The sequence below is a fragment of the Gymnoscopelus braueri genome, assembly GCF_963280865.1.
Source record: "Gymnoscopelus braueri genome assembly, chromosome: 9".
Taxonomy (NCBI): Eukaryota; Metazoa; Chordata; class Actinopteri; order Myctophiformes; family Myctophidae; genus Gymnoscopelus; species Gymnoscopelus braueri.
In genome coordinates, this window is record NC_137610.1 from 26582118 (window position 1) to 26607935 (window position 25818).

The following is a 25818-nucleotide window of genomic DNA, read 5'->3' on the forward strand; positions in this document are numbered from 1 at the left end:
GACCCCATTTGAAACAGGCGATTAGGCTTTCATGGGATTTTCATCCTATTTAGTTGACCTTGTATTTAAACTGTACCTTCATGTGCTTTTTTCAGCAAACTTCTAAATAAAGTATTCAATCAATCAATCAATCAATCAATCAAAAGAACTACCGGTTACCAATGATGCCATGAGAAATGTCGCCATCATGTGGCAACATTTAGCCAACGCAAACAAATCCTTTTCTGGTAAACCAAACTATGTCGTCCTCAAAGTTGCCCTGCTGTGATTGGCTAAAGGAACGAAACTGTTCCATCCACTCGAATCCCGATTGGTCCATAGTACAGTCAACTGACTAGCATGTTTTCTTGTATCTGCTGCTCTGCTTAACAACCACCACGGCATCAACAGGTTTGTGTCTCAGTTTAACATCATTATTTATTATCTTACGAGTTTCTCTGGAAAGAACGTTGACTCTACATGAACGGGTGTTACACGGTGTTTAGTTACCCAGCTGGTAATCGGTTACCGCTGAACGCCTTTCTCACGAATTCTCAGTGATCCTACACCTAACTGTTGGTACTTTGAAGCTGACCAAGCAGGGACAGTCAGACTAAAAACCTTTCATTTCATCATGTCGCTTTGCCTAAAAAAGCAGACCTAGCTAACAACGCGTCGCGGTGCTTGTAGATCTGATCTTTTGGGCAAGCAGCGACAGACACCACCATCCTTCGTGGACGTGTGTGTGTGTGTGTGTGTGTGTGTGTGTGTGTGTGGCTCTGTTATAATGTTACCAATTCATTTCAAATGTGGCGGTTTGTATCGTTTTGTGAAGTGACGACGTGGGTGGTCTGCTCTAGTAAACTATATGACGAGAGAGGCAATGTATAACATCATGATTCCCATCTTTCAGATTTAAGGCCTGACAATGTTATTATTTTTAGCTATCATTATTTATTTATTTTACTTTAGTGTAATGTGGTCTCAGTAGCCTATCAGTTAAATGTAAATAACTTACTATCTGCACAAAGGTGTGATCACTTTTACATGTGCAGACTGTTTAATCCATTAAAGTCGGTCAGTTAATTATTGTAAGTTAGAAGGATAACGGTCCCCTGTAGGAAGACACACGAAGCAAATAGCCATCTGTGCCAGTCAGTCCGTTACCATGGTAACGTGGTAAACCCGTTTTGGTTTGCACAGTGACTAGCTTATAGCAGGTTGTGTGTGTGTGTGTGTGTGTGTGTGTGTGTGTGTGTGTGTGTGTGTGTGTGTGTGTGTGTGTGTGTGTGTGTGTGTGTGTGTGTGTGTGTGTGTGTGTGTGTGTGTGTGTGTGTGTGTGTGTGTGTGTGTGTGTGTGTGTGTGTGTGTGTCTGTCAGCTGTCAGCTGTCAGCTGTCTGTTGTTAAATGGTATTGTGTGTGTGTGTGTGTGTGTGTGTGTGTGTGTGTGTGTGTGTGTGTGTGTACACGTAGCAGCCCTGGGCTGTGCGTAACGTTGTCATTAGCAGGACAAGCTAGCCAGAGACATAAGGTAAGGTTATCCACTTAAACCATAGAGTTATAATATATCACTTAAACCCTCTAGTCTAGACCAGGCTTCAACGTTTTTCAGGCCAAGGACCCCTTAGCTGAGAGATGAAGCAGACACCCCCACTACATATTATGTACAGTGATGGAAGAACCACTCACATTTGCTACTTAAGTAAAAGTATCAATACTACAATGTAGAACTACTCTGTTACAATGAAAAGTCCGGTATTAAAAATAGCTTGTAGATCTTCTATTTTCAAATAGCCAAAGTATGTAGGACTGAAGTGGTTAATGTATGTTTGTTTAAAAATAATAAAAAAAACAAAATCTACAAAGTAACTAGTGACTGAAGTTTTCAAATAATTATAGGGGAGTAAAAAGTACAATATTTGCTTCTGAGATGTAGTGGAGTAGAAGTATTGAAAATTAGAAATACTCCAGTAAAGTAAGAGTACTTCAAAGTTTTACTTAAAGGAGTAGTTCACCCAAAACATTACCTATTTTTTTTAATCAATTACACACCCCATGAAGCATTGAATTCATGGAGTTTTTTTGTTTTTGTCACATTTCTAAGCCAATAATTTGATGACTGGCGGAAAGATGCTAGTGTTTCCGGTAGAAGTCTCTTTTGAGTCTCCTACCTGAGAGACTGCCGGTCATAAAATTATTGCCTTAGGAATGCGACAAAAACAAAACAATATCCCTGAATTCCATGTTTCGCGGGGTGTGTAATTGATAGAAAATAAGTCATTTTTTTGAGTGAACTACTCCTTTTAAGTACAGTACTTGAGTAAATGCACTTAGTTACTTTCCACTACTGATTATGTAGCCAAACATTTTGTTGCAGATTAAACCTTTTCATAGCTGGCTTGCTTCATAGACTTGATGACAGACAGCGCTGTCATCAGTGTTGTGTAAATTAATGTTTTGTTTGTTTACACTTGATCTTTTCTATTAATATGTTGGATTCATGTTGTTAATGTGTTATGTGTATTAGACATTTAACCACGTAAACTTTCAATAGTTACTTAAGTTAGTCTTGGCCTTTGGCTCTGTACTCTCTCTTTTTCTCACAAAGAGTTTTTTTGTTTAAAAAAATAAAAATAAAGCTCTATTTTGTGATAGTAATCATTGCTATAGAGTGTTTGTTCAGCAACAGGGATTTCATTTTCATTTATGAATGAAATGTGAATTCCACAACCAAGATGGTTTACCAGGCTAGGTCTGCTCTGCCCAGCTCTTAAGGAAACAGAAAATACATTTTCAGTTGGGTGACCAATTTAATCCATTCAGGAGAAAGTACCCATTCAATTGTATAGTGCTCCAGCTGTCATCACTTCCAATTTCACTTTTGTTTTCCTGTAACCTTTATGAGTTCTCTCTCTCCTGATTGGATGAAAGTGGTATAAGTGGACCTGAAAATAAAAAAACATGTTCACTAAAGAGCTGGAGAGACAGGGAGATCCCCTGTTACTGAACAAACACGCCATAGTAACGATTGCTATCAGAATACAGAACTATTGAACATTTATTTGAACAAAAAACATATCGCAGCACCTATAATATATCCCATTTGATGTCAAAGCAGCGTGCTCTCAAACGCTGGGTGTTACCGAGTGGCTAATCAGCTTTGCACGTCTTTATTTTTAGAGATGGGAGAGACTAGAGAGGGATGCCTGTGGTGATCCTCCACGCCAGTGGAAGGTGGTGACCGGGGCAAAGCAATGTGGCCGCGTAGCTGTCAGCCCTGCTGCCGTAGACCATGAAGAAGATATTCAGCTTCACCAAGAAGAACAAGTTTTCTTCTTCCTCGTCACTCAACCAAGGTTATTATAGTTTTACATTTTTCATTATTATTATTATTCCTTTTTTTTTCATCTTTGAATTTTTTGTTTTCAATTCAAGCTCACCACATGTTGTGAACTTGTAGATCTGCTATCTCCTCTATTTTTGAAGAACAATATTGGAAGATTTCATATCCACCCAATGCTAGTCTTCTGTATGAAACACTGATAAACACTGACAAAGACTAAAACTAAGGACATTTTCTATGCTGATTTTAGTAAATATTTGTTAGTTTTGAAAACACACAATACAGTTTCAGGCAGTTATTTTTTGTTTGTTTGTTTTTTTTGTCTCGGTTAGATTTTTATTTCAGTTAACTAAAATGTTTTTGTCAACTCTAGTTTTTGTTATTTGATCAGTTTTAGTTAACTATTCTAACCCTTCCCCCTCAACGCCCCACAGACAGTGGGAGTGTTCATTCTGCACATGGCTATGAGCTGAAGGAGAAGGACCTGAGCAAGGTTCACAAAGCTGCCTCAGTAGGTGATGTGTCCAAGCTCAAACAGCTTGTCAAGAAGAATGATGTCAATCAGCCAGACAAGGAGAACAGGTGAGCAGCAGGACTCTTATCCTAGTGGAAGAAATACTCTGATTTCTTTCACTTAAAGCTGCACTATGTATCTTTCCTGTTCTACCCCAGATTTGAACCCGGGTCTCCTGCACAAGTGCTGAATTTTGAACCACTGAGCTAATAGAGCCTGCCTGCTTGCTCAGGGGAGAAATTGAATTTTGACCTTCAGACAGTGCCACTTGTCAACCTGTCGTGTCAAACCTAGACACAGGATCAAAATGTCTCAATAGAGGAGCAGGGAGACTGAATACAACCACCCCAATTATATTAGTTATATAGTACAGCTTTAAGTAAATGTATCAATACCACAATATAGAAACACTCCGTTACAAGTAAAAGGCCTGTACTCCAAATGTTACCTGAGTAGGAGTACAGAAGTATACCTTTCGCTAAGCCGCCGTCCTCCATAGGCGGTCGTCCAATGCCAGCTTAGCGACCTTTGCTAAGCTGGCATCTGGTTGGACAAGCCGTGGGCACACATCATTGGAGTCAATGTAATCTAGCCTTTGTACAGAAGATAATTAGCAGCATTAATGACAAGATCAATTAAGATTAATACTGTGATAACACTATGGTGATTACAATAATACTAATGAGTATAATGGCATTAATCGTAATAAAGTCGCAAATCATATAAAACAAAGAAATGTAAAAAGAACTCAGTGATACTGATGTGTTGACATGGTTGCTTTGGCATGTACACCTGAAACAGTCTTAGATTTATGGGCCTGTTTAGAGACACATGCAGTTTAAGTCATTTATATTTTTGACAGCAGATGTGTATTCGTGATGGCTACGGTCAGTCGGTCAGTGACTTCCAAATGGAGTTTTGGGGTCGGGTTCAAGTTAGTGTTCAACACGCCAGAATCACAAAGCAACTCGTATAGCACTGTACTGCTCGTCAAAAGTGTTTATTAAGTTGTTTGTCTATTTAGTCAAACAAGGGCTCATTTTCTAACATTGGGTGGTGGAGATGTGGGGGGAGGAGCTTAGCGAAAGGTCTATTCATTGGCATCAAAATATGCTTAAAGTACCAAAAGTAAATGTATTCTTCATGCATAATGTCCCATTTAACTATTTTTTTTATTTGTCAAAATCTTCCGGGGGTTTAATTTACAACAATGACCGCTGACCGGCTCCCCATTGATTCCCCTTTGCTCATCCATTTTCCCAGCAAAAATAAGTACCGGTTTGCAAGAACCAAAAGAGCCAGAATAGCAGGTGTGATAAATGGTATCTTATCAGACGTGCTGGAGTTTAGACACTGGGTCAAATTAACTTGACACTTAAAAGCCCACATGACATTATTTAGTTTCTTCTTATGTTTCAAAGTGGGATCTGGTTACCTCTGACCAGTAGTAGGGGAATTGGGAGTCATTGGGAGTTTTAAGTGGAGTGCCTCAGCTCATTTACTCAATGGCTTGCTGATGAGAATCAATACCTGTTGCTATTAGTTAATTGCCAAAATGAACAAATTCAAAATGGTAGAGAAGGACATTGTCAGGTCTCTGCTCTTTATTATAAGTGTCTTGAGACGACTCTAAGTAAAAATATTTCTAAGATCTATAGTAATGGCATGAATAAAATGTATCCCGGTGCACATTAATACCCGTTAGAAACAATAGAAATCTAAATTTGGCTTTTTATAGATGTTAAACAATCCGTTTGGAAGTCCATAGTTTGGACAAATCCGATTTTACAATGTGTACTGTATATGCTTGGTGATGTGAGCTGAGTGACTTAGTGTGGTGGTATAATAGCCTACTTAAAGCTTATATTCTCTGGTTTGTTTACATATTTAAAGGTACTGTATGTTAAAATAAGTGCTGAATGGCTTTATATTCCGATAGCAATCATTATATAGAGTAGAATGTTTGTTCAATAACAGTGGTCTTCCTGTCTCTCCAGCTCTTTAGTAAACAGAAAATAAATTTTCAGGTTCAAGGTTGTGCTTTATTGTTGCAGCTTGTGTACAGGTACATCAGAGTAAATCTTATTTTACTTTCAGATAAATGAGCAGACAAAATTAGAACTGGAACACAACCTGATTAATGATGTTTATGTTCTCTCTCCTGAATTTGGTGTCACACCTGAAAATGTCTACTAAGCAAACACTCTATAGCAATGATTACTAGCATTGCTATAGAGTAAAGTCTATTAATATAGAGATTAACCTTTCAACAAAACAATGTTTTTTTTAACCAAACAGTATCACTTACAGCACCTTTTATTCAGTCCCTTGTTTTGAACAGAGATGCCACACTGTGCATGTAGAACATCACCACCCTTTTCTCTGTTACAGGACAGCTCTTCATATTGCCTGTGCCAATGGCCATGTGGAGGTGGTTCACTTCCTGGTTGAGGGCAAAGCCAAGCTTAACCTATGTGACAGTCAAAACAGATCCGCCTTGATGAAGGTAATCCCTATGGATCTTTTCCACTATAAGAACCAAGTGAACCGTGACGTGCCATCTAATGTATTTCACAGGATCTCATGAATTTGTTTCCATACACACTAAAACAGCTGATGTAAAAGCTCACAGTGTGTCACAAGAGCTTGGAGAGCAGCTATTTTCACTTTTTTAAAATGTGTTTTTTTTACAAAGTATCTCAATGGTTTTGGGCACACACATTACGGCATGCTATGAGCTTGCAGATATGCTATTTCTAGCCAACGTTCTCTCTGAACCCCAGAATATGTATCCTGGGGTTCAAGTGGTAAAGTGTTTACTTAATGTCCACCATGGCAGGCGGTGCAGTGCCAGCATGAGCGCTGTGTGAGCATCCTGTTGGAGAACCATGCAGATCCCAACCTGGCGGACACCAACGGGGACACGGCCCTGCACATGGCTGCAGCCATCCCTTCCATCTCCTCTGCTGCACTGCTGCTGGAGCACAGGGCTGCCGTCGACACCCAGAACAAGGTGACTCTCCCTGTCTGGGGCTGCCTAGCACATTGTTCTATAGGCCTCAGACCAGTGGTTCTCAAACCACTGTCCAAGGACACCCACATTAATATGAATTTGGCCACAGACCCGCATCTGAAACGATTTTGTGCCCCCCACTACAAGATTTGTGTTGTTAAAAATGTTTTTAAAAAAAAGGATTTCAGACTTCATGTGACCAGCCTGTGACATCTGTCATCTACAGTATGACATCAGTCGCCTATGACATATCTATGAGGAATGACTCCAAAAGTGGGATGAAGTCTCAGTCCAATCGAAGACCCTTTGACTTCCATTATAACATTTTAGTTGAATATTTTAAAAAGTATAATAAACGTGCATACAAGGGTTTCATCTCTGAAACTTTGCCATAACTGATTTGAGTCATATTTATGAGATTTTATGAGAGTATACTAGTGTGGGTAGTGTCCTTTCACATTGTTGTGCCACCCTAGAGCCTAGGGTCTGCCTGACGTTTCTTCCAGTTAAGCGGGAGGTTTTCGTTGCCACTGTCGCAAAAATTGCTTGCTCAGGGTGGGACTGTCGGGTCTCTGCTCTACATGTAAAGTGTCTTGAGACAACTTGTTGTGATTTGACACTTTAATAAAATTGAATTGAATTGAATTGAAAATTGTTTCACAAATCACAGACTGAGACTTCTGGGGGGCCTAACAAAACATTTTAGTCGTGAGATTAGTTTTTGCTTTAATCCCTGTGATGTGCTTCCAGGAGGGTGCCAGCCCCCTGTCCACGGCGGTTCGTAAGAGTCACGTGGAGATGGCCGAGTTTCTCCTCAAGGATGGTGCCGACGTCAACGTTAAGGACCAGGATCAAAGGTCACTTACTGGACAACATGCATTTAGTTGCTGTCAGGCAGAAACCTCCTATCTCCATATTTTAACTTTTTGTGTTTCTTTTTAGTTGAATTAACATCCTACTTGATCATACTACAGTGTCACACAAAAGTATCAAAAATAGCAGACCTGCAAGCTCGAAACGTGGCACGAAGTGAGTCGTTTTGAGCTTGTAGATCTGCTACTTTTGCTATTTTTTTTTTTGAATCCTGAAAAGTAACAGTTTTGGACATATGAGGTTTCCACCCGACAGAAACGATTTGAAACACACAGGCCTGTCAGTTTCATATTGCATACATAATTACATAATCGCCTGGTTGCATTTTATTTGACATAAATCACAATTGTTTTGCATAATCGTCAGAATCGTTTCCTTCCATCTGCATGAAGTAATCAGGAAAAATAGTGGAAATAAGCTGTGAGCTTGTAGATTGCCTATTTTTTGCTATTTTTTAAAGTATAAAATAATTAAATATGGCCTGTTTTGGCCCATAGTAGGCTACATTATTGATTTTGTTCAATGGTACCAGTCATTTATTTGTATATTTCAGTTATTTGTTTATTTGTTATTTTATCTACCCTGTGCAATATTTGCATAAAAGGCCTACAGAAATGTCATTCTTATTTATTCCAATGTTCAAAGCCAAATATACACTCAATCATTAATCGCAGTTATTTATGTGACAATTAATCGTCAATGAATATTTCATGATCGCGACAGCCTTAGTAATAGATGTGTATTGTATAATTTATTCTGCCGAAATGGGTACCGACACTGTGTAATACTTCTGTCATTGTCACTCTACCTAAAGGACGCCATTGATGCTGGCTGCTGGAAATGGACATACGTGCATGGTGCGACTGCTCCTTCAGTTTGACGCAGACATTACACTGCAGGACACCAGCGGCTGCACCGCTGACAGCCATGCAGTGAGGAATCAGCACCATGCGTAAGCTCTTTTCTTTTACTCACTCACACACACATGTCTCATGTTTAGCTCTGGCCCTCATTGAGTCATTGGTAAGAAAATGTGGTGTTTTTTTGTTTTGTTTGTTTGAGTTTTGCTCTATACCATGTCAAGGACCCCAAACTGATATGTATTTGGTTGCTGTTTTTGTAAGTATAAAATAGTGTTAAAGTGGTTAAACTGATTATGCACATTTTACTGGGGACCCCCTGGAACACCCTTGGGATACCCGGACCCCACTTTGAGAACCACTGTTTTATACGATGTGAGATGGAGAGAAAACATGTCACTTTCCATCCTGTGAGAATAGTAAAGCCCTTCACAAGTTCACATTCAAACAGCAGGTTTGGAATAGCATGTCACACAGGCTCATATTATTCTAAATCAATGGACCTTTTGTTTTATAATATTACTAACATTGTTTAAAATGTCAGAATATGAAATGGACTATATCTGACTGTGGTGTCAGACCTTGTATCCACCACCAGAGGACTGTGGGTTCTACTGGTTGGTCTTTCAGTCTCTGCTCAAATGGTTCGTCTTGTAGGCAGTGAATGTTTCTTGACATCCGGACGTTACTGCTCTTTGCACTCTGTGCATGGCCGACGCCGCATCATCACTGTGATGTCACTGTGATGTCAGTCTCGCCCAAATACGGAGCTCTATGTCAGTCTTTCCCTTATTAGTAAACCTTATTCCGAGAGTAGCCTCACAACCACTCCAGTATCGTAAGTGCCAACATCTTCGCATTGTTTTCCCTACTTATTTCGTCCCCACCAAAAGCCGTTATGTCAAATACACTAAACAAGTCTGCCGAAGAAGACGGCGGCTGGAGCCCGACCCTTGTGAGCGGGGATCTGTTTTCCTGTCCAGAGGACGAGTCTCTGGCCCACTGCATCAGCGAAGACTGCCGCATGGGGAAAGGCATCGCCTTGCCCTTCAAGCAGAAGTTTGGCGGCGTGGGCGAGCTGAAGGAACAGGGAAAGATCCCGGGACAGTGTGCCGTGCTGAGGAGAGGAGGACGGTTTGTCTACTATCTGATCACAAAGGAAAGGTTCCATGACAAACCCACCTATGAAAGCCTCCAACAGAGCCTGGAGGACATGAGGTCGCACTGCATGAAGAACGGCGTGACCAATATATCGATGCCGCGGATCGGTTGCGGCCTCGATAAACTGAAATGGGAAAACGTGAGTGAGGTATTGAAGGACGTTTTCCAACACACTGGTATTTCTATCGCAGTCTACAGCCTCCCGGAGAAGAATGGCACAGTGAAGCCGCAGCGGGGCTTTTGGCCAAAGACGTCGCATCTACACAGGACCGGGTCGACTCCTCATGTGCTAAAATACAATCGCACAACATAACCACCACTCCTGAGTACCGACATCAGCTGGGGGTAGTGATTCTCAACCTTCTCAACGACATCAGATGGGGGAACTTGATGCCCCCCAACATGGTCATGCCTGACCCCAGTCTCTGAGCCTGAGCAGTGGTCAGGAGTGGTCGTACCACATAGGGACCAGCACCCACAATCCCTTCCATCACCCATCCAAACCCCAGGGAGTACTCAAGACTATCCTGGACAACATCCTCCCTGATTTAAGGGGTTTTACCATCAGACAGCAGCTGCCATTGGCCATCAGTTGGGTCACTGTTGTGTTCATTTAAAATGGTGCCAGAACCGCTCAATGACATTAATAGTTGTTGTTTTTTGGGGGCCAAGGCAAATTTGAACAATGCTGCACTACTGTGGGACGCTCAGACTGTTATTTTAGCGTTCATATTGTGTCTCTGTCTCAGGTGTTCCCTCCTCATCATTGAGCATGGCACCAAGAAGAACATCATGCTGTCCCCGTCTCATCAGCTCCCCAGGAAAAGTCCCCTGCGTGGAGGTGACGCAGCCTTCTCTCTGGGAGGACCAGCCACTGACAAAGACGGTAGGAAAATACCTTTCAATTCAATTGTAGGGGTGCAACAGTTAATCGAACTAATCGATTATAAAATAAATATCGATTCGTGAAGTAATCGATTAATAATCAATCTCTATTTTGGGCATGTCATTATAGGTGTAAAGTAAAAACATTTTTTTAAAAGAAATGTCCAAAATAGTGAAAAGGGGGCGAACTACAGTTCACAATGCGTTACGATGCGACACGTTGTGAGCTTGTAGATTGTTTATTTTCAATATTTTTTCACAACATTGTGTGACAGTATAAAATAAGTGGTTAAAAAAAAAACGGAACAAATTATTGCACTTTGATTATTAGATGAATCGAAAAAGTTATCGATATATTAATCGATAATAAACGAATCGATGGTTGTAGCCCCATTCCATTGGTATTGAATAATTGTTATATGGTTGTGTCAGACTTGGTATCGGATGCCTGTACATCATTGTCTTTGATTATGTCATTTATCCCTCATGCATTACCACTTCACTGGATCTAGGGCATGGATCAAATCAAGCAGGGAGAGGTATTACTTTGTGTGGCTCAGTGCTTCCCAACCTTCTCTGGATCAGGGCCCACTTTGAAAGTCTTGAAAGCGTTCGTGACCCACCCATCTGACCACTTAACCCATTCCATCCGGAAACGCATCTGTGACACTAAAGATTTCTTTGCTATTCAAAAATAGCAGATATACAAGCTCTTTGTTCTTTTTTTGTAATTGTGAAAATATGTGCAAATCTTTGAATATATACATTTTCTACTCTAATCTTTGCTTCTGGGGGGTCCCTGTACAACAAAATATTTTGAGATGGGGGGGGTCTGCGGACAAACACATCATTTTGGGTGGTCCTTGACATGAAACAGTTTGAGAACCACTGATATATATAGGAACATCATTTGTTTTTGTAACTGTTAGGATTTAGAAGACATTATGTTGAATACCCAGAAGATGTGAATTAAAAATGTAAAAAAATACATTTTTCAAAAAAAGATAGCCGATCTACAAGCTCTTTAGCCTCGGAAACCCAGGCTTTTTTTTTTTGTTACAAAAGAAAAAAAGCCTGGGGGAACCATGCAGGAACGATGGTCTTGGACCTTGTTATCTCCTAACCAATCAGAGTGCAGAGGGGCGTCGCTCTAAATTTGGTGACGTCAGCGTGCTCCGTGCACAGGCCGAGGGGGGGAGGGGAGGGGAGGCGGGGACATAGATTGGTGAAGCAATAGGAAGCCACGCACAAATCCGGGCGGCTGTGTTTGGGTCCGCCCTTCAAGACCATGGATTGAGCTCGTAGCCTCAGGCTACAAGCTCTTAAGCTTGTATATCTGCTATTTTTTAATAGCCAAAGTACAAAATAATAGTTATAGCTAAAAATCTAAAATGACACTGTATGCGTTCCCGGATTAAATGGGTTAACATAAGTGGTCAGATGGGTGGGCCGTGTGCTTTTAAAGAGCGTGTTTCACCTTGGATCGATAGAGCTAACATAGTATAAATGTTCTTTTTACATTCATTGTTTGGTGGACCACAATGGAAACAAGACCCTGAGGCCTTTTGTGTTATACTTTTAGCATAACCATTGACTGCACTATCAATCAATTAATCAATACTATTAATGTTATATTATCATGAAAATCTTTAGTGTTTTGCCAATTATTTGGTGGCCCACTTGCAATATCCTCACGGCCCACCGTTGGTCCCCAGCCCACAGGTTGGGAATAGCTGGTGTAGAGCTAATAGCTGTATTTTTATGAATGTAAAAATAAGACGATCGAAAGTTATTGGTGATTTATACTTAGTTGCAGGCCGGTGTCGCAGGCGCGCAACTAACTTTCCAGTTAGGTGTAATATAGGGGTAATATAAGGCTTACCTGTAAGCCTTATATATTAAAAAAAAAGAACATGCTAAATGTGATGATTTTGAAGTCAATAGTATCTCTTTTCACCATCATTTTGACGCAAATTGGACTTCTTTTCAGAACATTGGGTTAAGTGTGGATAAAGCTTGACTACAGAGTAGCTAGAGCTCTAGAAAATGTGTTTGTGCTGTGTTGTAGATGCTGAGGACAGTTAGTGCTAGAACACTTAACCACTTAAACCCCCAAATCCTTATTGTGGGGAAGGCTTTAGCAGAAAATGGCAGATCGACAAGCTCACAACTTTTTTTTTATTTTCAACGAAAGCTTTCCCCACAATAACAGAAAACAGACAAGACACTAGTATAAAGCCCTGAGGGACCCAACCATATAGGGTTTAAGTGGTTAAGCAATGCATCTGGTCTGTCTGTCCATCCCTATGTGTGGAAAAAGCTTGACTACACTTTGTGCTGTGTTGCAGATGCTGAGGACAATTCACAATCGGAGTCAGCAAGTCGGTGAGTATAATTTTCTTTGACAGTACGTGCACTCAGTCAGCTGTCAATCAATTTCCCTGCTCAAAACCTTCTTCCCTGTTCAGGGCTTCAAAAAGTGCCGTGGATGATTGGCCATCATCAGAAGATGACGACGAATTAGATTTAACACCAGAGGTGATTGTTTACATATAAGATAAAACATGCATTTGTTGGATTGTTTCAAATCATCATCCACACATCCGTCATATTCTTCCTTCCTTGTCTTTTCAGAAACCGCAGAAAGTGAACTTGAAGAAACTGATTGCTTCTAAGAAGGGAGAAAATGCTGGTACCGGTAATTGTCTCACTGTGTTCACTTGTTGGTCTCCCTTAATAGATTGAGGTTGTTTGACAGTGGTGGACAAAGTATATACCCAAGTATTCAAAAGTACAAATTCTACAAAATACCTTTTCCTTATCAATGCGTTCTCTCAAAAAACTTTAAAAATAAAACCAAACAGAAATGTAAAAATCACACCCAGTGTGAAGTGGGCGGTGTGGTCATCACAGTGGTCATCACAGTGATGGAAGATCACTTAAAAAAAAAAGTTTTTTTTAAAAGTGCATAGTCCTATTTATAGGTTATTAGTTTCATCATGTGTCTCGCTAGCCAATCACAGTGCTGAATAGAGTCAGCCAATCACAGTACAGCTAGGGGTGTACTAATGTAGGGGTGTACTAATGTATGAGCCAATCACAGTACAGCGAAGGGTGTACTAATGAGGTGTCCCAACCCCACTTATAGGGGCGGCTATACCGCCCAAAAACTAGAAAAAGTGCTCCTCGGAGCACTGCCAGACCCCTAGTGGTTGAAATCTGAAGATCAGAGCACTACGTCACGCTAAGCTTGGCCAAAAGAGGGACAGGGAGGAAAAACGTTGAGATAGGAGGAAAAACGTTGAACCGGGAGGAAAAACGTTGAACCGGGAGGAACAACGTTGACCGGGAGGAAAAGAGGGACAGACCGACAAAGCCTCATGTAGGCCGACCCCCTGGGTCTGGCAAGAATATTGAGAATAGCAGGTGCGACTTGTTGTGAGCTTGTAGATCGGCCATTTTCACTATCCTTTTATATTAGTGAATAAAAAATATCTGACACAGTCATAACCATATAAGGAGTTCCCAATGCCCAAATATGGAGTGTGTTGTCTAACCTCAATGTGTAGTCATGGCATCAGCCACAAACAAATCAGTCAGCTCCATATATGGGCACAAAAGGGGCATGCCTATATATGGGCATAAACTGATGACATCAGCGATCTCCATATATGGGCATAAAAGGGACAAGGACTGACACATACAGAGGTCTGGTTGTCCAGAGCCACAGATCCGATCGCTATGCCCATATATGGTCATGTGCATATATGGAACCGACCGACTTCAAGTTCAGATATCCAGTTGTCCACAACTGCCGATCCAACCATAATATGCCATGGGCATTTCAATATATGGGCATATACTGATGACATCAGGGATCTCCGTATATGGGCATAAAAGGGACATGGACTGACATATACATATATCTCCATATATGGGCATAAAAGGGACTCCGTCTCCGACAGATGGGTACACTGGGTACTCTGACAAAGCCCCCAACGCTATGACTCGGACATATAGAGTACAGGGTGGAAAACCGCGAACCAGGTAGGATGTGTAAATTACGTCAGACTTCGGTGCTCTATTGGTCGGATCAGCAGTGCAACGACGTAAGTGTGAGGGACGCGTAAATTTATTTTAAAAAAAAATTAAAAATTTAAAAAATGTACTCGAGTAAATGTACTTAGTTACTGTCCACCACTGTTGTTTTGGTCGTAGTAACTCTTGCCCCTACCTTCCCTGTAGCTTCCACACAACCCAAAAGATCCTCGAGCGGTGTCGCCTCTGAGTCCGAGAACCAACACAGAGTCCTCCAGAGAACCCCGTCCCTCCCTAAGGCTTTACCAGCCATCCAAGCTCCTCACAACCCAGTAGCTCCCTCCCCTGCTCCCTTTTCCAAACCTCCCCCGATGACGAGCACCCTTCTCCAGAGCTCCAGAAAGGTAAAATTATCATGTTAAAAAAAGAACGTTGTCAGTTTAAAGGTCTGTGACATGTTCCATGTTTTCTTCCTCTCCTTCTATTCCTGTACCTCAATGCCCCCTGAATGAGCAGACAGTGGAACTGAGCCAGCAGGTAACAATGACACCTCACAGCAGCCTTCAACTAGCAAAGTGAGATCAGACTCGCCTGAGGGGAGCCCAGAAGCAGAAGACTCTGAAGACGGTGAGGAGGAGGATGATGATGATGATGAGGATGAAGAAGATGAAGACGAAGAAGACGATGATGATGATGATGAAGATGATGAAGAAGGTGATGATGATGAAGATAGTGAAGACGAAGATGAGGCAGAAGACGAAGACGACGATGATGACGAAGAGCAAGACAGTGAGGAAGAGGAGGGTGACAATGCTGCGGTCTCTGTCCCAGAGAAGAACACTGAAACGGATCTACAAATGCCCCCTGGAACCGCTGGAACCGTCGAGGTTAGCGCTGGCGGTAGTGATGTTCAAAATGAACCTACTGACACGTCTGACAGCACAGCAGCTGGTGCTGCTCTTGTGGATACGGCTGAGAATGTAGAGGCACAGGAGAACGCAAAGAGCACAGAGGGTACGAATAACAAAACTGTCACCACAGCTGGAACCTCAAGTATTGGTTTGCCGGTGACACTAGACCTAGAGGATGGCTTCATTGTGTCAGCCATCAGGGTAGAAGCCAAGTTTTCTGATGAGGATGACAGCCTTGGGAAGGTTCATGAGGGAGATTTTGATAAAGAACCTGGTGACGATCTTCCAGAAGATGATGATCATGACATTGATTCTGGGAGTGATGAACCAGACCATGGTGATACAATATGGAATGACAGTGATGATGACGTTGAAGTTGATCAAAAAGTTGCTTCTGGTCGCTCCACAGTACTTGCCAGGAGAAGCCGTTTGAAAGCCGGGGGAGTGGGGGAGGAAGATTCAGACGGTTCTTTAACACCCAAAGACTGTGACAAGGGATCAAATGTCAATCTTTCTAAAGCAGGGAAACGTAGATCATCGTGGGGCTCATCATTAGATGAAAGTGACGATGACAACCACGACTCACCTGCAGAAAAGAATGACAGAAACAAGGACACGTTTGAACAGGATGGTCAAGGATCAGAGGAGCTGCCAGGCCCAACAACCCCTCCCCACTCAAAACGCATGTCGCCAGAAACAAATCCAGACAAGATGGAGTCCTCATGGGATTCCTCACCATCAATGGCCTCCCGCTCAAAGAGCGCCTCACTTAAACCAAAACTAGATACACCAATGTCTTCCTTCTCACCGCGGGTCCTTCAGTCTAGAAATGGATCACCACCAAAACAGAAGGTGGTTGAATCCGAATCACAGTGGGATTCTTCTTCAACTGACAGCAACCCAAAAGATGGTGCCTTCACCACCAAAGGTGACATGCTGATAGCTTCAGCAGAAGATAAAAAGCCGTCCGAAGAACAGCAAGTTTCCGATGACTCTTGGGATGATGACAATGACGAAGATGCCTCCCCAGCATTGTCACCAGAACCTGAAGCTGAAAACACCAAAGTCCAGGTAGGAAGTAATGGTAAAGATGTTGAATCAATTGATAAATCTGCAAAAAAGGAAGGAAAATCAGAAGAAGAGAAAGAAGATGACAACAGTTGGGATGATGATGCTAACAAAGAGCCTGTGAAAAATGAAACCTCTCGCCACCAGGCAGAAAGTTCAGCACACGGATATGCATCCACTGGAGTTTCTCCGTTACACAAGAAAAAGGAGCAAAAAGAAGGTGACTCGGATATCTCTGAACCTGAAAAGGATGACAATGATGGAGAAGATGACCATGTTCCAGTGTCGGTTATCTGTGGGGATGAAGATTTTTCAGAGGATGACATGCAGAATGAAAAGGGGCTTGCAAGTGATGAGGAAAAGACAGAGGATTCTGACAGCGAGGACCAAAAGCTGCGGTACGATTTTGTCAGTGGCACGGTCAAAGTGCCAGACGCAGGAGAGGATTCCGACAACACCCTCGATGGACGCCTAGGTGAAGAGGATGAAGGCCATGAGGCAGCGCATGAGGACGAGCCTAGATTAACTGCCTTTGTTTCATTAAGCAGTCAAGACGACATGGTCTCGGGTGGGTTCGATACAGAGCCTGTGAAGCAGGCCAACTGCGATGGATCCTCTGATGAGGAGTTACCCCACACCGACATTGACGAAGTTGACGTGGATTCACCTGTTGAGCTAGGGGACAGGGACAAGGAAAGGACAGAATTCAGAAACACCAAAGAGGCTGACAAACAGGTAAACCAGGTTGTAGGTGGCAGCTAGTGTATAGCTATGTAGTGTGGTGGCTCCAGCAGATGTAGCATTGTAGGTTTTTGGCCTCTGTAGAGTCAACAGTTGTGGTAACTAGCACTGTGTGTTCAAGTGGGACAGCATTTGGTATGACACTTCATTGTGGATGAAATGCATCTTTTCATTGCGCAGAAAGAAGATTCCACAGAAGATGACGATGATGAGGAGGAGGAAGATAACTACAGAGATGAGGATGAAGAGGGAGATGATGAAGATGACAAGGAGCATTCTGAAGAGGAGGATGGAGACTCACCCGTTACCAGCACACCAGGGCCAGAGAATGAAATCTCCAAAGACAAGCAAAGGGGTAAGGAATGAATCATGAAATATATGTGGTTTACCTCATAATGGGCCATTTTAAAGTGCAAAAACTAGATAACTATGATAAACTATGAAATAAAGGTCCACAAAAAAAATCTGTGTATTATGTAATTATAGTTTTTATAATTATTATTAATTAACTAATAACTGGCAAACTACTAAATGCTCCCCAGATATATCCTTGACCAACACTTTAATCTGTAACATGTCACCCACAGATTTCCTGTCAGAGTTGGGTCTTGAGAAGGGAGAGGAAGAGGAGGATTCGTGGGACTCTGAGGTACAGTGGCATTTATTTATGTCTTTATAAGATCACACATATTGTTATTCACATTGTTGTTCTTTACACAAGTGATCTTTTTCATTTTCAGTCTCGCTCTGAAAGTCCCCAGAAGACACAGCATGAAGCGGAGAAGAGCTCAGTTGCCAAATCTCCCATGTCTGTTGTTCAAGAGGAAAATAAAGGAGGTAAATCTAAACATTTTAATTTGTTTGTTTTATCCAACAAAATAACTAATGACCAACATTAGATCTTCAACCTCCATTTCATGCAGCAGAAACATTATGGCCTCATTAAATGGAAAATAATGACAATTTGAAATATTGCATTGTTTTTATTGTTAAAGGTGCTGCAAGTGATATTTATTGGTTTAAACAAAAACGTTCAAAGTTCTATATTCTCTCTATTATATTCAGATTTAAGCTCTATATTCTGATAGTAATCATTCCTATTATAGAGTGTTTGTTCAGTAACAGGGGCTCTTTAACTACAGTAGCCTTGCCAAGCCACACGGCTCATAGGGCAGGAGCCTAACTCCTGTGCATCCCCTGGACATGACGCTAGTATTCAATTCAATTCAATGTTATTAAAGTGTCAAATCGTTGTCTCAAGACACTTTACATGTAGAGCAGAGACCCAACATTGTCCCACCCAAACTTTGCACGCACATTCGCACTACGTTGAGGAACAAATGCCACCCTTTTAACATTGCCCTATTATAGCGCCACCAGGAGGCAGATTTTTGGCATTTCTTTTAATATTACGCCTACAAATGTATTCCAAACATCACACAAATCGGTACACATTATATCTATAGTCAAGTGATTAGGACGGATCCGTCCGATTTTTCATATTCCATCCTGATTGGCGAATTCCGAACATTGCTAGCCCACAATAACCTACCTGACCTGGCGGAGACTTGTGCTCCGAGGAGCACTTTTTCTAGTTTATTCTGTATCCTGTTTTCTGTCCAGATTGTATTCCGACCTGAAAATGTATCTTCTGTTTATAGGTAGACCCTTGTTACTGAACAAACGCACTATAGCAATGATTTTCTTTTCTTTTCTTTTAGCAAAACATTAATAATTGTGTTGGTAGCCAGGAAAATTGCTTTTATGTCCGTTTTAGCAGTGAGTTTTGGCCCAAAGCTTCTGTTTCAAAGTTGTGTTTGCAATTAAGCTTTTTGCACACTTGTAGAATAAGACAGAATTCCACTTGTGTCCGCCACCGAACGAACCGTGCTTGTCCCCATGTAACAGAATGTTAACATCTCTTTTGTAGACTTGTTTTATGTTCCCTCTTTCATGAGAGGCTCTGGAAGCAATAGGATGGCAGTTCTAGAGCCATGGAGGAGTGTAGACAGTTCCAGAGGCTGCCAGGGACTGCTGGGTAGGAATGTCTGTCTGAAAAGCAGCATGTTCACCATGTCAGAGGACCATCATATCATGATCATTATACTGTAGGAGAATGCATGCAGCATACTCACCCCCCCCCCCCCGAACCCTGGCATTGAACCCTGGCATTGAAACCTATACTGTATCGCCGCTGTCGGGTGGAAACCTTGTATGTCCAAAACTCGTACTGGTACCGTTTTTCTCTTAACCAGTAAGTGTATTTTCGCTTCTTTTGTACTGCACTTGTATGTAGGACTTTAATTTGCAACAATAAAGAAACAAGAAAAACTAAACGGCAAAATTTGAAATGTGGAGATTTTGCAAGGTTTCTGTCCGACAGAAATGATATCTTAGAAGGCCACAAGTTCTGCAGGTAAACGATTAGGCAAGTTGAGAGCTTGCATCAAATTATCCAAAATTGAATGGTCAGATATTTTCCATAACTTTATGGGACACGTTATATTGCCACATGGTGATGGAGGAGGTCAAAACAAATGCTAAGATAATGCGATGCGAGGATGCAGCCGACACAAACTCGGGACTCCTGGATCGCTGCCCTTCACACCCTCCTGTCTAGCATCAGGGTCCAGACTTGTTAGCTCCACTGTCGCACCGCAGTGTGTGGGTGGTGCTCCTCCTTTCCCTCCTAGCTGTGCCTTGGGTTGGCCACCAGTTCCAGGTGCCTGACGCAGTGCCCTGCCAGCCTCATCCTTCTCTGCCTGACCTTGTCCGTGACCCGTAGGAGGCCTCCGTAGAGGTCCACGTTTCTGATGTGGTCCGCCCATGTGACATCAAATGACATTCGTAACATTCTTGTGTTGACGCCATCCAGCAAACCATTTCATACTGTATCTTCGTCTTGAAAAGTAAATAAAATATGAAGGCTTTCACCATCCCAACTAATACAGAACCCACTGAGACTAGAATGAGCAGAAATGTAACTCTTGTTCATTGCCTAATCACACACCTTCACGGCACGCTCATTAACCACAAGCTCAACTGCATGGACAAGCTACTTACAGTGCCCTGGCTTCACGGAACAGCATGCCATGCAAACTAATCCACTTGGCTCTTTCCCACTATATAGGGTTAACCCAGAACCTTCCATACCCCTAAACTTTCCAGAACCTTTGTGATCTTGCCTGGTAGATCGGCTATTTTAGCTATTTTAGAAAAGAAACAGTATAATTGACAGTATAATTTCTGTGTTCAGGGTTCCCAGAACTCAGGGTTAGTACCACCTTCTGAGCAGGGCCCAAATTAGGTTCTGAGAATCTGAAACAAATCCACAACCTGTGAAATACGTTTCACAGCACTGTACGGTTCACTTAGTTCTTCTAGTGGAAAAGAGCTAAACGTTCTTCCATTCTGTCCAGCGGATGCTTCTTGTGCCGTCTCGGACACACACACACACATATGTTTTTGTTTTGTTTTGTTTTTGATAAACCGTTTTTCTCCTTGCAGTTGTCAAAGATGATGTTGGCGGGGACATTGACAGCGGTGGCAAAGATGGTGACGTTAATGGCGATCATGTGCCACCGAAAGAGGTAAGTTCATCAAATGAATGAATGAATGTAGGAAAATGCTGTTTTCCTTGAAGATGTAACTAGAGCTGCAACTATCGATGATCTTCTTGGTGATTATTATTCAATCGATAACTTTTTTGATTAATTGAATAATCGAGAAGCAAATATATTCTTTATACATGTTTTTATTAACCAATTAAGCCCTATTTTTTAACATTGCTGCACGAAAATAGTCCATTTACAATCTCACAATGACGTGTTCTGAGCTTGTAGATTGGCTATTTTCTGCACTTTTGAAAATCGATTACTTTATTAAAATAGATAATTTTTTGTATTCGATTTAAATCAATTAGTTTGTTTAACTAATTGCACCCCTAAATATTAACACTCATCCTCCCTGCCAGACTGAGAAAGCAAAATGGGAGCCACTATCTGTTCTGAGCAAACTGCAAGGAACCGGTAATGGAAAGACAGGTACGTTAAGTTGTAGCCTTCCTGAGTGATGTGAATCTGAACAGTAGCAAATTATGTAATTTGTCTCGATTTATCAGGTTTATTTTTAATACTGCACTTCATTCTACTTGATAGACTTAATGGAAGAGCTTGGTCTGGGTGATGTTGATGATCTGGAAGGTAAGATGATACATGTAATTCACTTTCTGTGTACAGATCATATGAATCATACATGCAGTGAATCTTATTAAGTAGGCTACTCTGAATATAAATCTAATTTTCTTTCTACATACTTTTATGAAGCTCGCAAAGCAGGTCAGTGTACGTGACACACATTAGAGCTTCCACCTGACGTCACTAGTTGTAGTTCTTCCCTAGCCTCCTAAAGAGATACTCCGTAGCATTGATATAGTTAGACACTATTACTTGAAGCTGTACTGTGTAACATTTTTTTGTTAGGGGTGGTTGTATTTGCTCTCCCTGCTCTTCTATTGAGACATTTAGATCCTGCCTGTGTCTGGTTTGATACAACCTTTGTTTTTAACCTGAGGGTCATTTCTCCTCTTCTGAGCGAGCAGGCAGACTCTATTAGCTTAGTGGTACAAGTTTAAGCACTTGCGCAGGCAGGAGACCAAATCCGGGGTAGAACAGGAAAGTTACGTAGTGCAGCTTTAAGTGCAGCACTTAAGTTACATTACACCACTGATCGTTAGGCATGCTTGGTCTCCAATGGTTTCTATCATGTTACTGGTACCAGATGCCTCAGACTGGGACTCGGCCAGCACCACCAGTAGGAGGACGCTGCCTGGCCGCAGGAGGGCTTCCTCCCCTGGGGTGGAGGAGCTGCCAGAGTCCTCCAGCCCTTCCCCCGTGCCACTGCCATCTGGTCAGGAGCAGGAGGCGGCCGCCGGTGCGGTGGCACCACCTCCTACGGTGGCACCACCTCCTACGGTTCACGGGTCGGACCAAAAGTCGACGCCACCACCACTGCCCAGTCCAAGGTCCCTCGCCTCCCCGTCCCGGGCCTTACCCAATCCCCAGCCCCGTGCCAGGAAGATGGCGCCTCAGAAACCAGAGAGCGAAGAGGGTAAGGTCATAGGACCTCGTGCGACCTTATAATTGACTGATTATTAGCCATAGTACTTAGTGTTGTATTTGCTGGGATGGATGCTTTTGATATCCCTTCTCTGGTCATTATTTTTTATGGCTGGTTTTATTTATCCCTGCTTCTCGTCACACTGAATTAAATACGTGTATGTTAACCAACCAATAACCACATTAGCCCTGGTGTATCTATTTTGGGCACATTTAATTTTTCAATTCAATTTCAAAGTTAATAAAATGAAGTTTGAACATGGCAGATCTACAAGCTCAGTTATTTTAGCTGTTTGTTGGAGAGCTTAAGTCCCTCCCCCGATTTATTTTACAAATGTAAATGGTGCTTTATGTCTCTCTCTGCTTGTCTTTTCAGACTCAGATTGGGATTCAGACAGTACGACCTCCCCTCCCCGTCCGGCGAAGACTTGCAATCAACTGCCACATATAAGCGAGACTCAGGTGGTGAAGTCAGGTAATAAGCTGGACTGTTTGTGTTGACATGTCATCTATGCTCGGCCATTGTAGAAGAAAATGTAATATTGCTATGTAGTTGCGCCAAAATATCACAATATACAGTATTATTGAGGAGTGGGGGAGTAAAGGGCTGCTCACACAAATCATTATCCTCCTATAATTCTACAAAGCTCTGTGCTGGCGGTGTGCGGTGAGCCCAAAAACTCTTCTGCCCGGTTCTCCTCAGTGACTGGAACAATTGCTCTGCATTTGCACACAGACATTGACCATTACCATGTGCACGGAACAGCGAAGCCCGTTTTTCGCTTTCCCCAAATGTCAGCTGTTTATTAGCCTTTTTGTGTTCGCTGGCTCCCGGGTTGCCAGATCATGTGCACATATCCCCCCACGGGTTGCCAAATCATGTGCGTATATCCCCCCACGGGAATGGTCTAGTAACTTTAACTTTAAAGATATAGATATATATTTATCTAACTCAAGTGAATGGCAACGATTATGGAATATCGGCCCATTCCTATCGTCATGTTTTGTGTGTTCTCCATGCAGGTTCCCCTGTGCACGAGCCTTCACCTGTGGCCAGAGACGGGGAGATCATTCTGCAGGCGGAGGAGCACATGCCAAAGGTAGGTCAATGTCACTAAATGCCCTGTTCCATATCCATCCTACCTCATTTCTCATTGTCATGTTTTCATCCATGCGTACAATGTTCTTATGGTCTCCCACGTGTAGCAATAATCAGTCCATTGAATTAGTAGGTGCTCAAGTCAATTCATCTACTTAACAAGGTTTCGTGTTTGCGCTATAAGTTTTGACTTTATTGCAGACCCTAAGATTCTCTTTGAGTTCAATACAAGTTCAAGGTCAATACATGCTCCTTCCGATGTAGGAAAAAACTGCTGTTTCGGAAGGGGTTTCCGAACTAGTTTGAGTCAGGACATCTGGGGTGCACGAGTTCCAAGGAAAAGGTCTGAGACCGCTCATCAGAAGTTTTGAATGACATCAATTTGCAGTTATATCACCTCCCTTTCCGAAAACTTTGGAAGGAGCATGTATTGCACTTTAGTCCTGCTGGAGTCATGGTTGACGATTTCAATGTTGTATCCTAGATGTTCTTTTTTTGTTTTTTTTAACTACCACTCATTCTACCTTGAGATTGTTACACTTTAGATATATCTGCAAAATGTTATACTCCCTGCATCAGCATGCGCAGATTGAACAGAAATAAAGGCAGTAATGCAGTAACTGTGATGAAAGGAAAGGAATTCTAACAAATACTAACATATGCTTCCACATCCGGATGAATCTTGCCATACTGTAATCCCTGTGTGTTGCAACATCAACGCCTGGTTTGTGTCTTAATTTTGTTTTTGTCAAGTCCACGTTAATTGTATTTCTTTGTCTACTCATGCCATCAAAGGAGAAGGATGATGCCTCAGATACACATGAGTTAGACTCAAATACGCCCTCTGACCGCGGGGGGCCTGAAAATGGGAAAACCGAGGAAGAGGTGATTGATGAAGCTAGGCCTGAGGCGGTCGATGAATCCGATCAGGGGGAGGTCCCGTGGGAGAAACGTTACGAGAAGCTCTGGGTGGAGGTGGAGAAACGGGAGGTCAAAACCACCTTCAAGAATGTGACCGCAGAACTGAAGGAGAGGTTCGGAGAGCTGACCGAGTCTCACAGGTGTTCCCCGGAAGACACAGCAGAAGAAGAAGAACAGGCCATGGTCGAATCTCCTCGCGCCGAAGAAACGTCCAGCGACGAAGAGGAAGGCGAACTCATCGTGCGTCCCATGGCCAGGGCGAGGAGCACCGCTCTGCTCACCATACCCGAGCAGAGGGAGTCGGGTTTAGAGGACTCCCAGACCGAGTCTGCTGACAACTCCCAGTTTGAGGAGCGGACCCAGCAGTTAGTGCTTCCAGGCAGTGAGGCCAGCAAGGCCGAAGAACAGAATCTGACCAGCGACAGCGCGCTGGAGCAAAGAATGTCTCCTTCACCACAACTCTCAGCAGGGCTTGACTCTGCGGACAGCGACATAAATAATGATGCTGAGGCTTTTGCCTGCGGTCCTGCCGAGCACATGTCTGAGGACATTGACCTTGATTCGCCTTTGAAAGCTGAGACCAAAGCTGAGCCGCTCCAGTGCCCACAACCACAGTCTACCATGGAGGACAACGATGCAGTTCCAGATGAAGGCGAGGAGGAAGAGGAGGAGGAGGAGAGCGCCGCTGGTTCGGAAGAGAATCCCCAAGAGATGGTTGACTCTCAGCCTCCCTCAGTAAGCACGCGTTCAGCAGCTAACCCCGGTGTCTCTGATGAAGAGCTGGAAGAGGACATGCAGAGGTTCAAGCAGGAGGTAGGGATGCTGAAGGTTGTGCTGCTGGACTTGGAGAAAGAGAAGGCCCAACTCCAGAGAGAGGTAGAGGATGGCCGTCACTCCCCCCCATAGTCCGGCCTAGAGAGCCTCTCTTTCTTCATCTTTTTCCCCCCATTTCATTTCATTATCTTCACTGAGTTGTGAGAAAAGCCCCAAAACCATGGTCACAGATCATAACTTCAGTCTGTTTTTTCTGTTAGATTTTCATTATTTCTCCATGTATCAATATTACAGTAGTTTTTTTGTGTGTGTGTGTTATTTAACATAGAAAAGATATCCTTGCATGTTTCTATGGTTTGTCTGCGTAGCTCGCTTTGCTATTCATTACATTTAGTTTTCCATCTGACATTTTCTCACCTTTTCTCACCAATCTGAATGACAGAACTAACGTGTCACTTATACAGTAGTTCACTGACATGCACCAACAAGAAGCCTTTTGGCCTTTGGCCTCCTCATCTAT

At 42.5% G+C, this 25818-nt stretch overlaps 2 protein-coding genes across 9 annotated transcripts in view; both read left to right on the top strand.

The window, feature by feature from the left end:
* The first annotated feature begins 376 nt into the window (after positions 1 to 376).
* Positions 377 to 25818, top strand: part of ankrd26 (ankyrin repeat domain containing 26) — a 55008-nt gene continuing 29566 nt past the window's right edge. For 5 of the 8 annotated variants that reach the window (XM_080438561.1, XM_080438563.1, XM_080438564.1 and 2 more), the window contains exons 1-22: positions 377 to 390; positions 3161 to 3336; positions 3758 to 3905; positions 6229 to 6343; positions 6677 to 6850; positions 7601 to 7707; positions 8538 to 8675; positions 10494 to 10630; positions 12978 to 13014; positions 13098 to 13167; positions 13264 to 13327; positions 14875 to 15071; positions 17568 to 17742; positions 17975 to 18036; positions 18128 to 18224; positions 20895 to 20977; positions 21361 to 21430; positions 21545 to 21589; positions 22167 to 22496; positions 22881 to 22979; positions 23528 to 23604; positions 24399 to 25337. In XM_080438561.1, coding sequence (XP_080294687.1) covers positions 3273 to 3336; positions 3758 to 3905; positions 6229 to 6343; positions 6677 to 6850; positions 7601 to 7707; positions 8538 to 8675; positions 10494 to 10630; positions 12978 to 13014; positions 13098 to 13167; positions 13264 to 13327; positions 14875 to 15071; positions 17568 to 17742; positions 17975 to 18036; positions 18128 to 18224; positions 20895 to 20977; positions 21361 to 21430; positions 21545 to 21589; positions 22167 to 22496; positions 22881 to 22979; positions 23528 to 23604; positions 24399 to 25337 — 3228 coding nt within the window. In that variant the 5' untranslated portion in view covers positions 377 to 390; positions 3161 to 3272. Of the gene's footprint in view, positions 391 to 3160; positions 3337 to 3757; positions 3906 to 6228; positions 6344 to 6676; positions 6851 to 7600; positions 7708 to 8537; positions 8676 to 10493; positions 10631 to 12977; positions 13015 to 13097; positions 13168 to 13263; positions 13328 to 14874; positions 15072 to 17567; positions 17743 to 17974; positions 18037 to 18127; positions 18225 to 20894; positions 20978 to 21360; positions 21431 to 21544; positions 21590 to 22166; positions 22497 to 22880; positions 22980 to 23527; positions 23605 to 24398; positions 25338 to 25818 lie in introns of those variants that run through there. The other 3 variants (XM_080438562.1, XM_080438565.1, XM_080438567.1) reach the window with 3 other exon arrangements.
* LOC308091565 (ADP-ribose glycohydrolase OARD1-like) lies at positions 9482 to 10361 on the top strand (the record flags this gene model as incomplete). The annotated part of the gene is made up of 2 exons (XM_080437229.1): positions 9482 to 9964; positions 10167 to 10361. 2 exons carry the CDS (start codon positions 9482 to 9484, stop codon positions 10359 to 10361), a joined length of 678 nt encoding a protein of 225 aa, XP_080293355.1.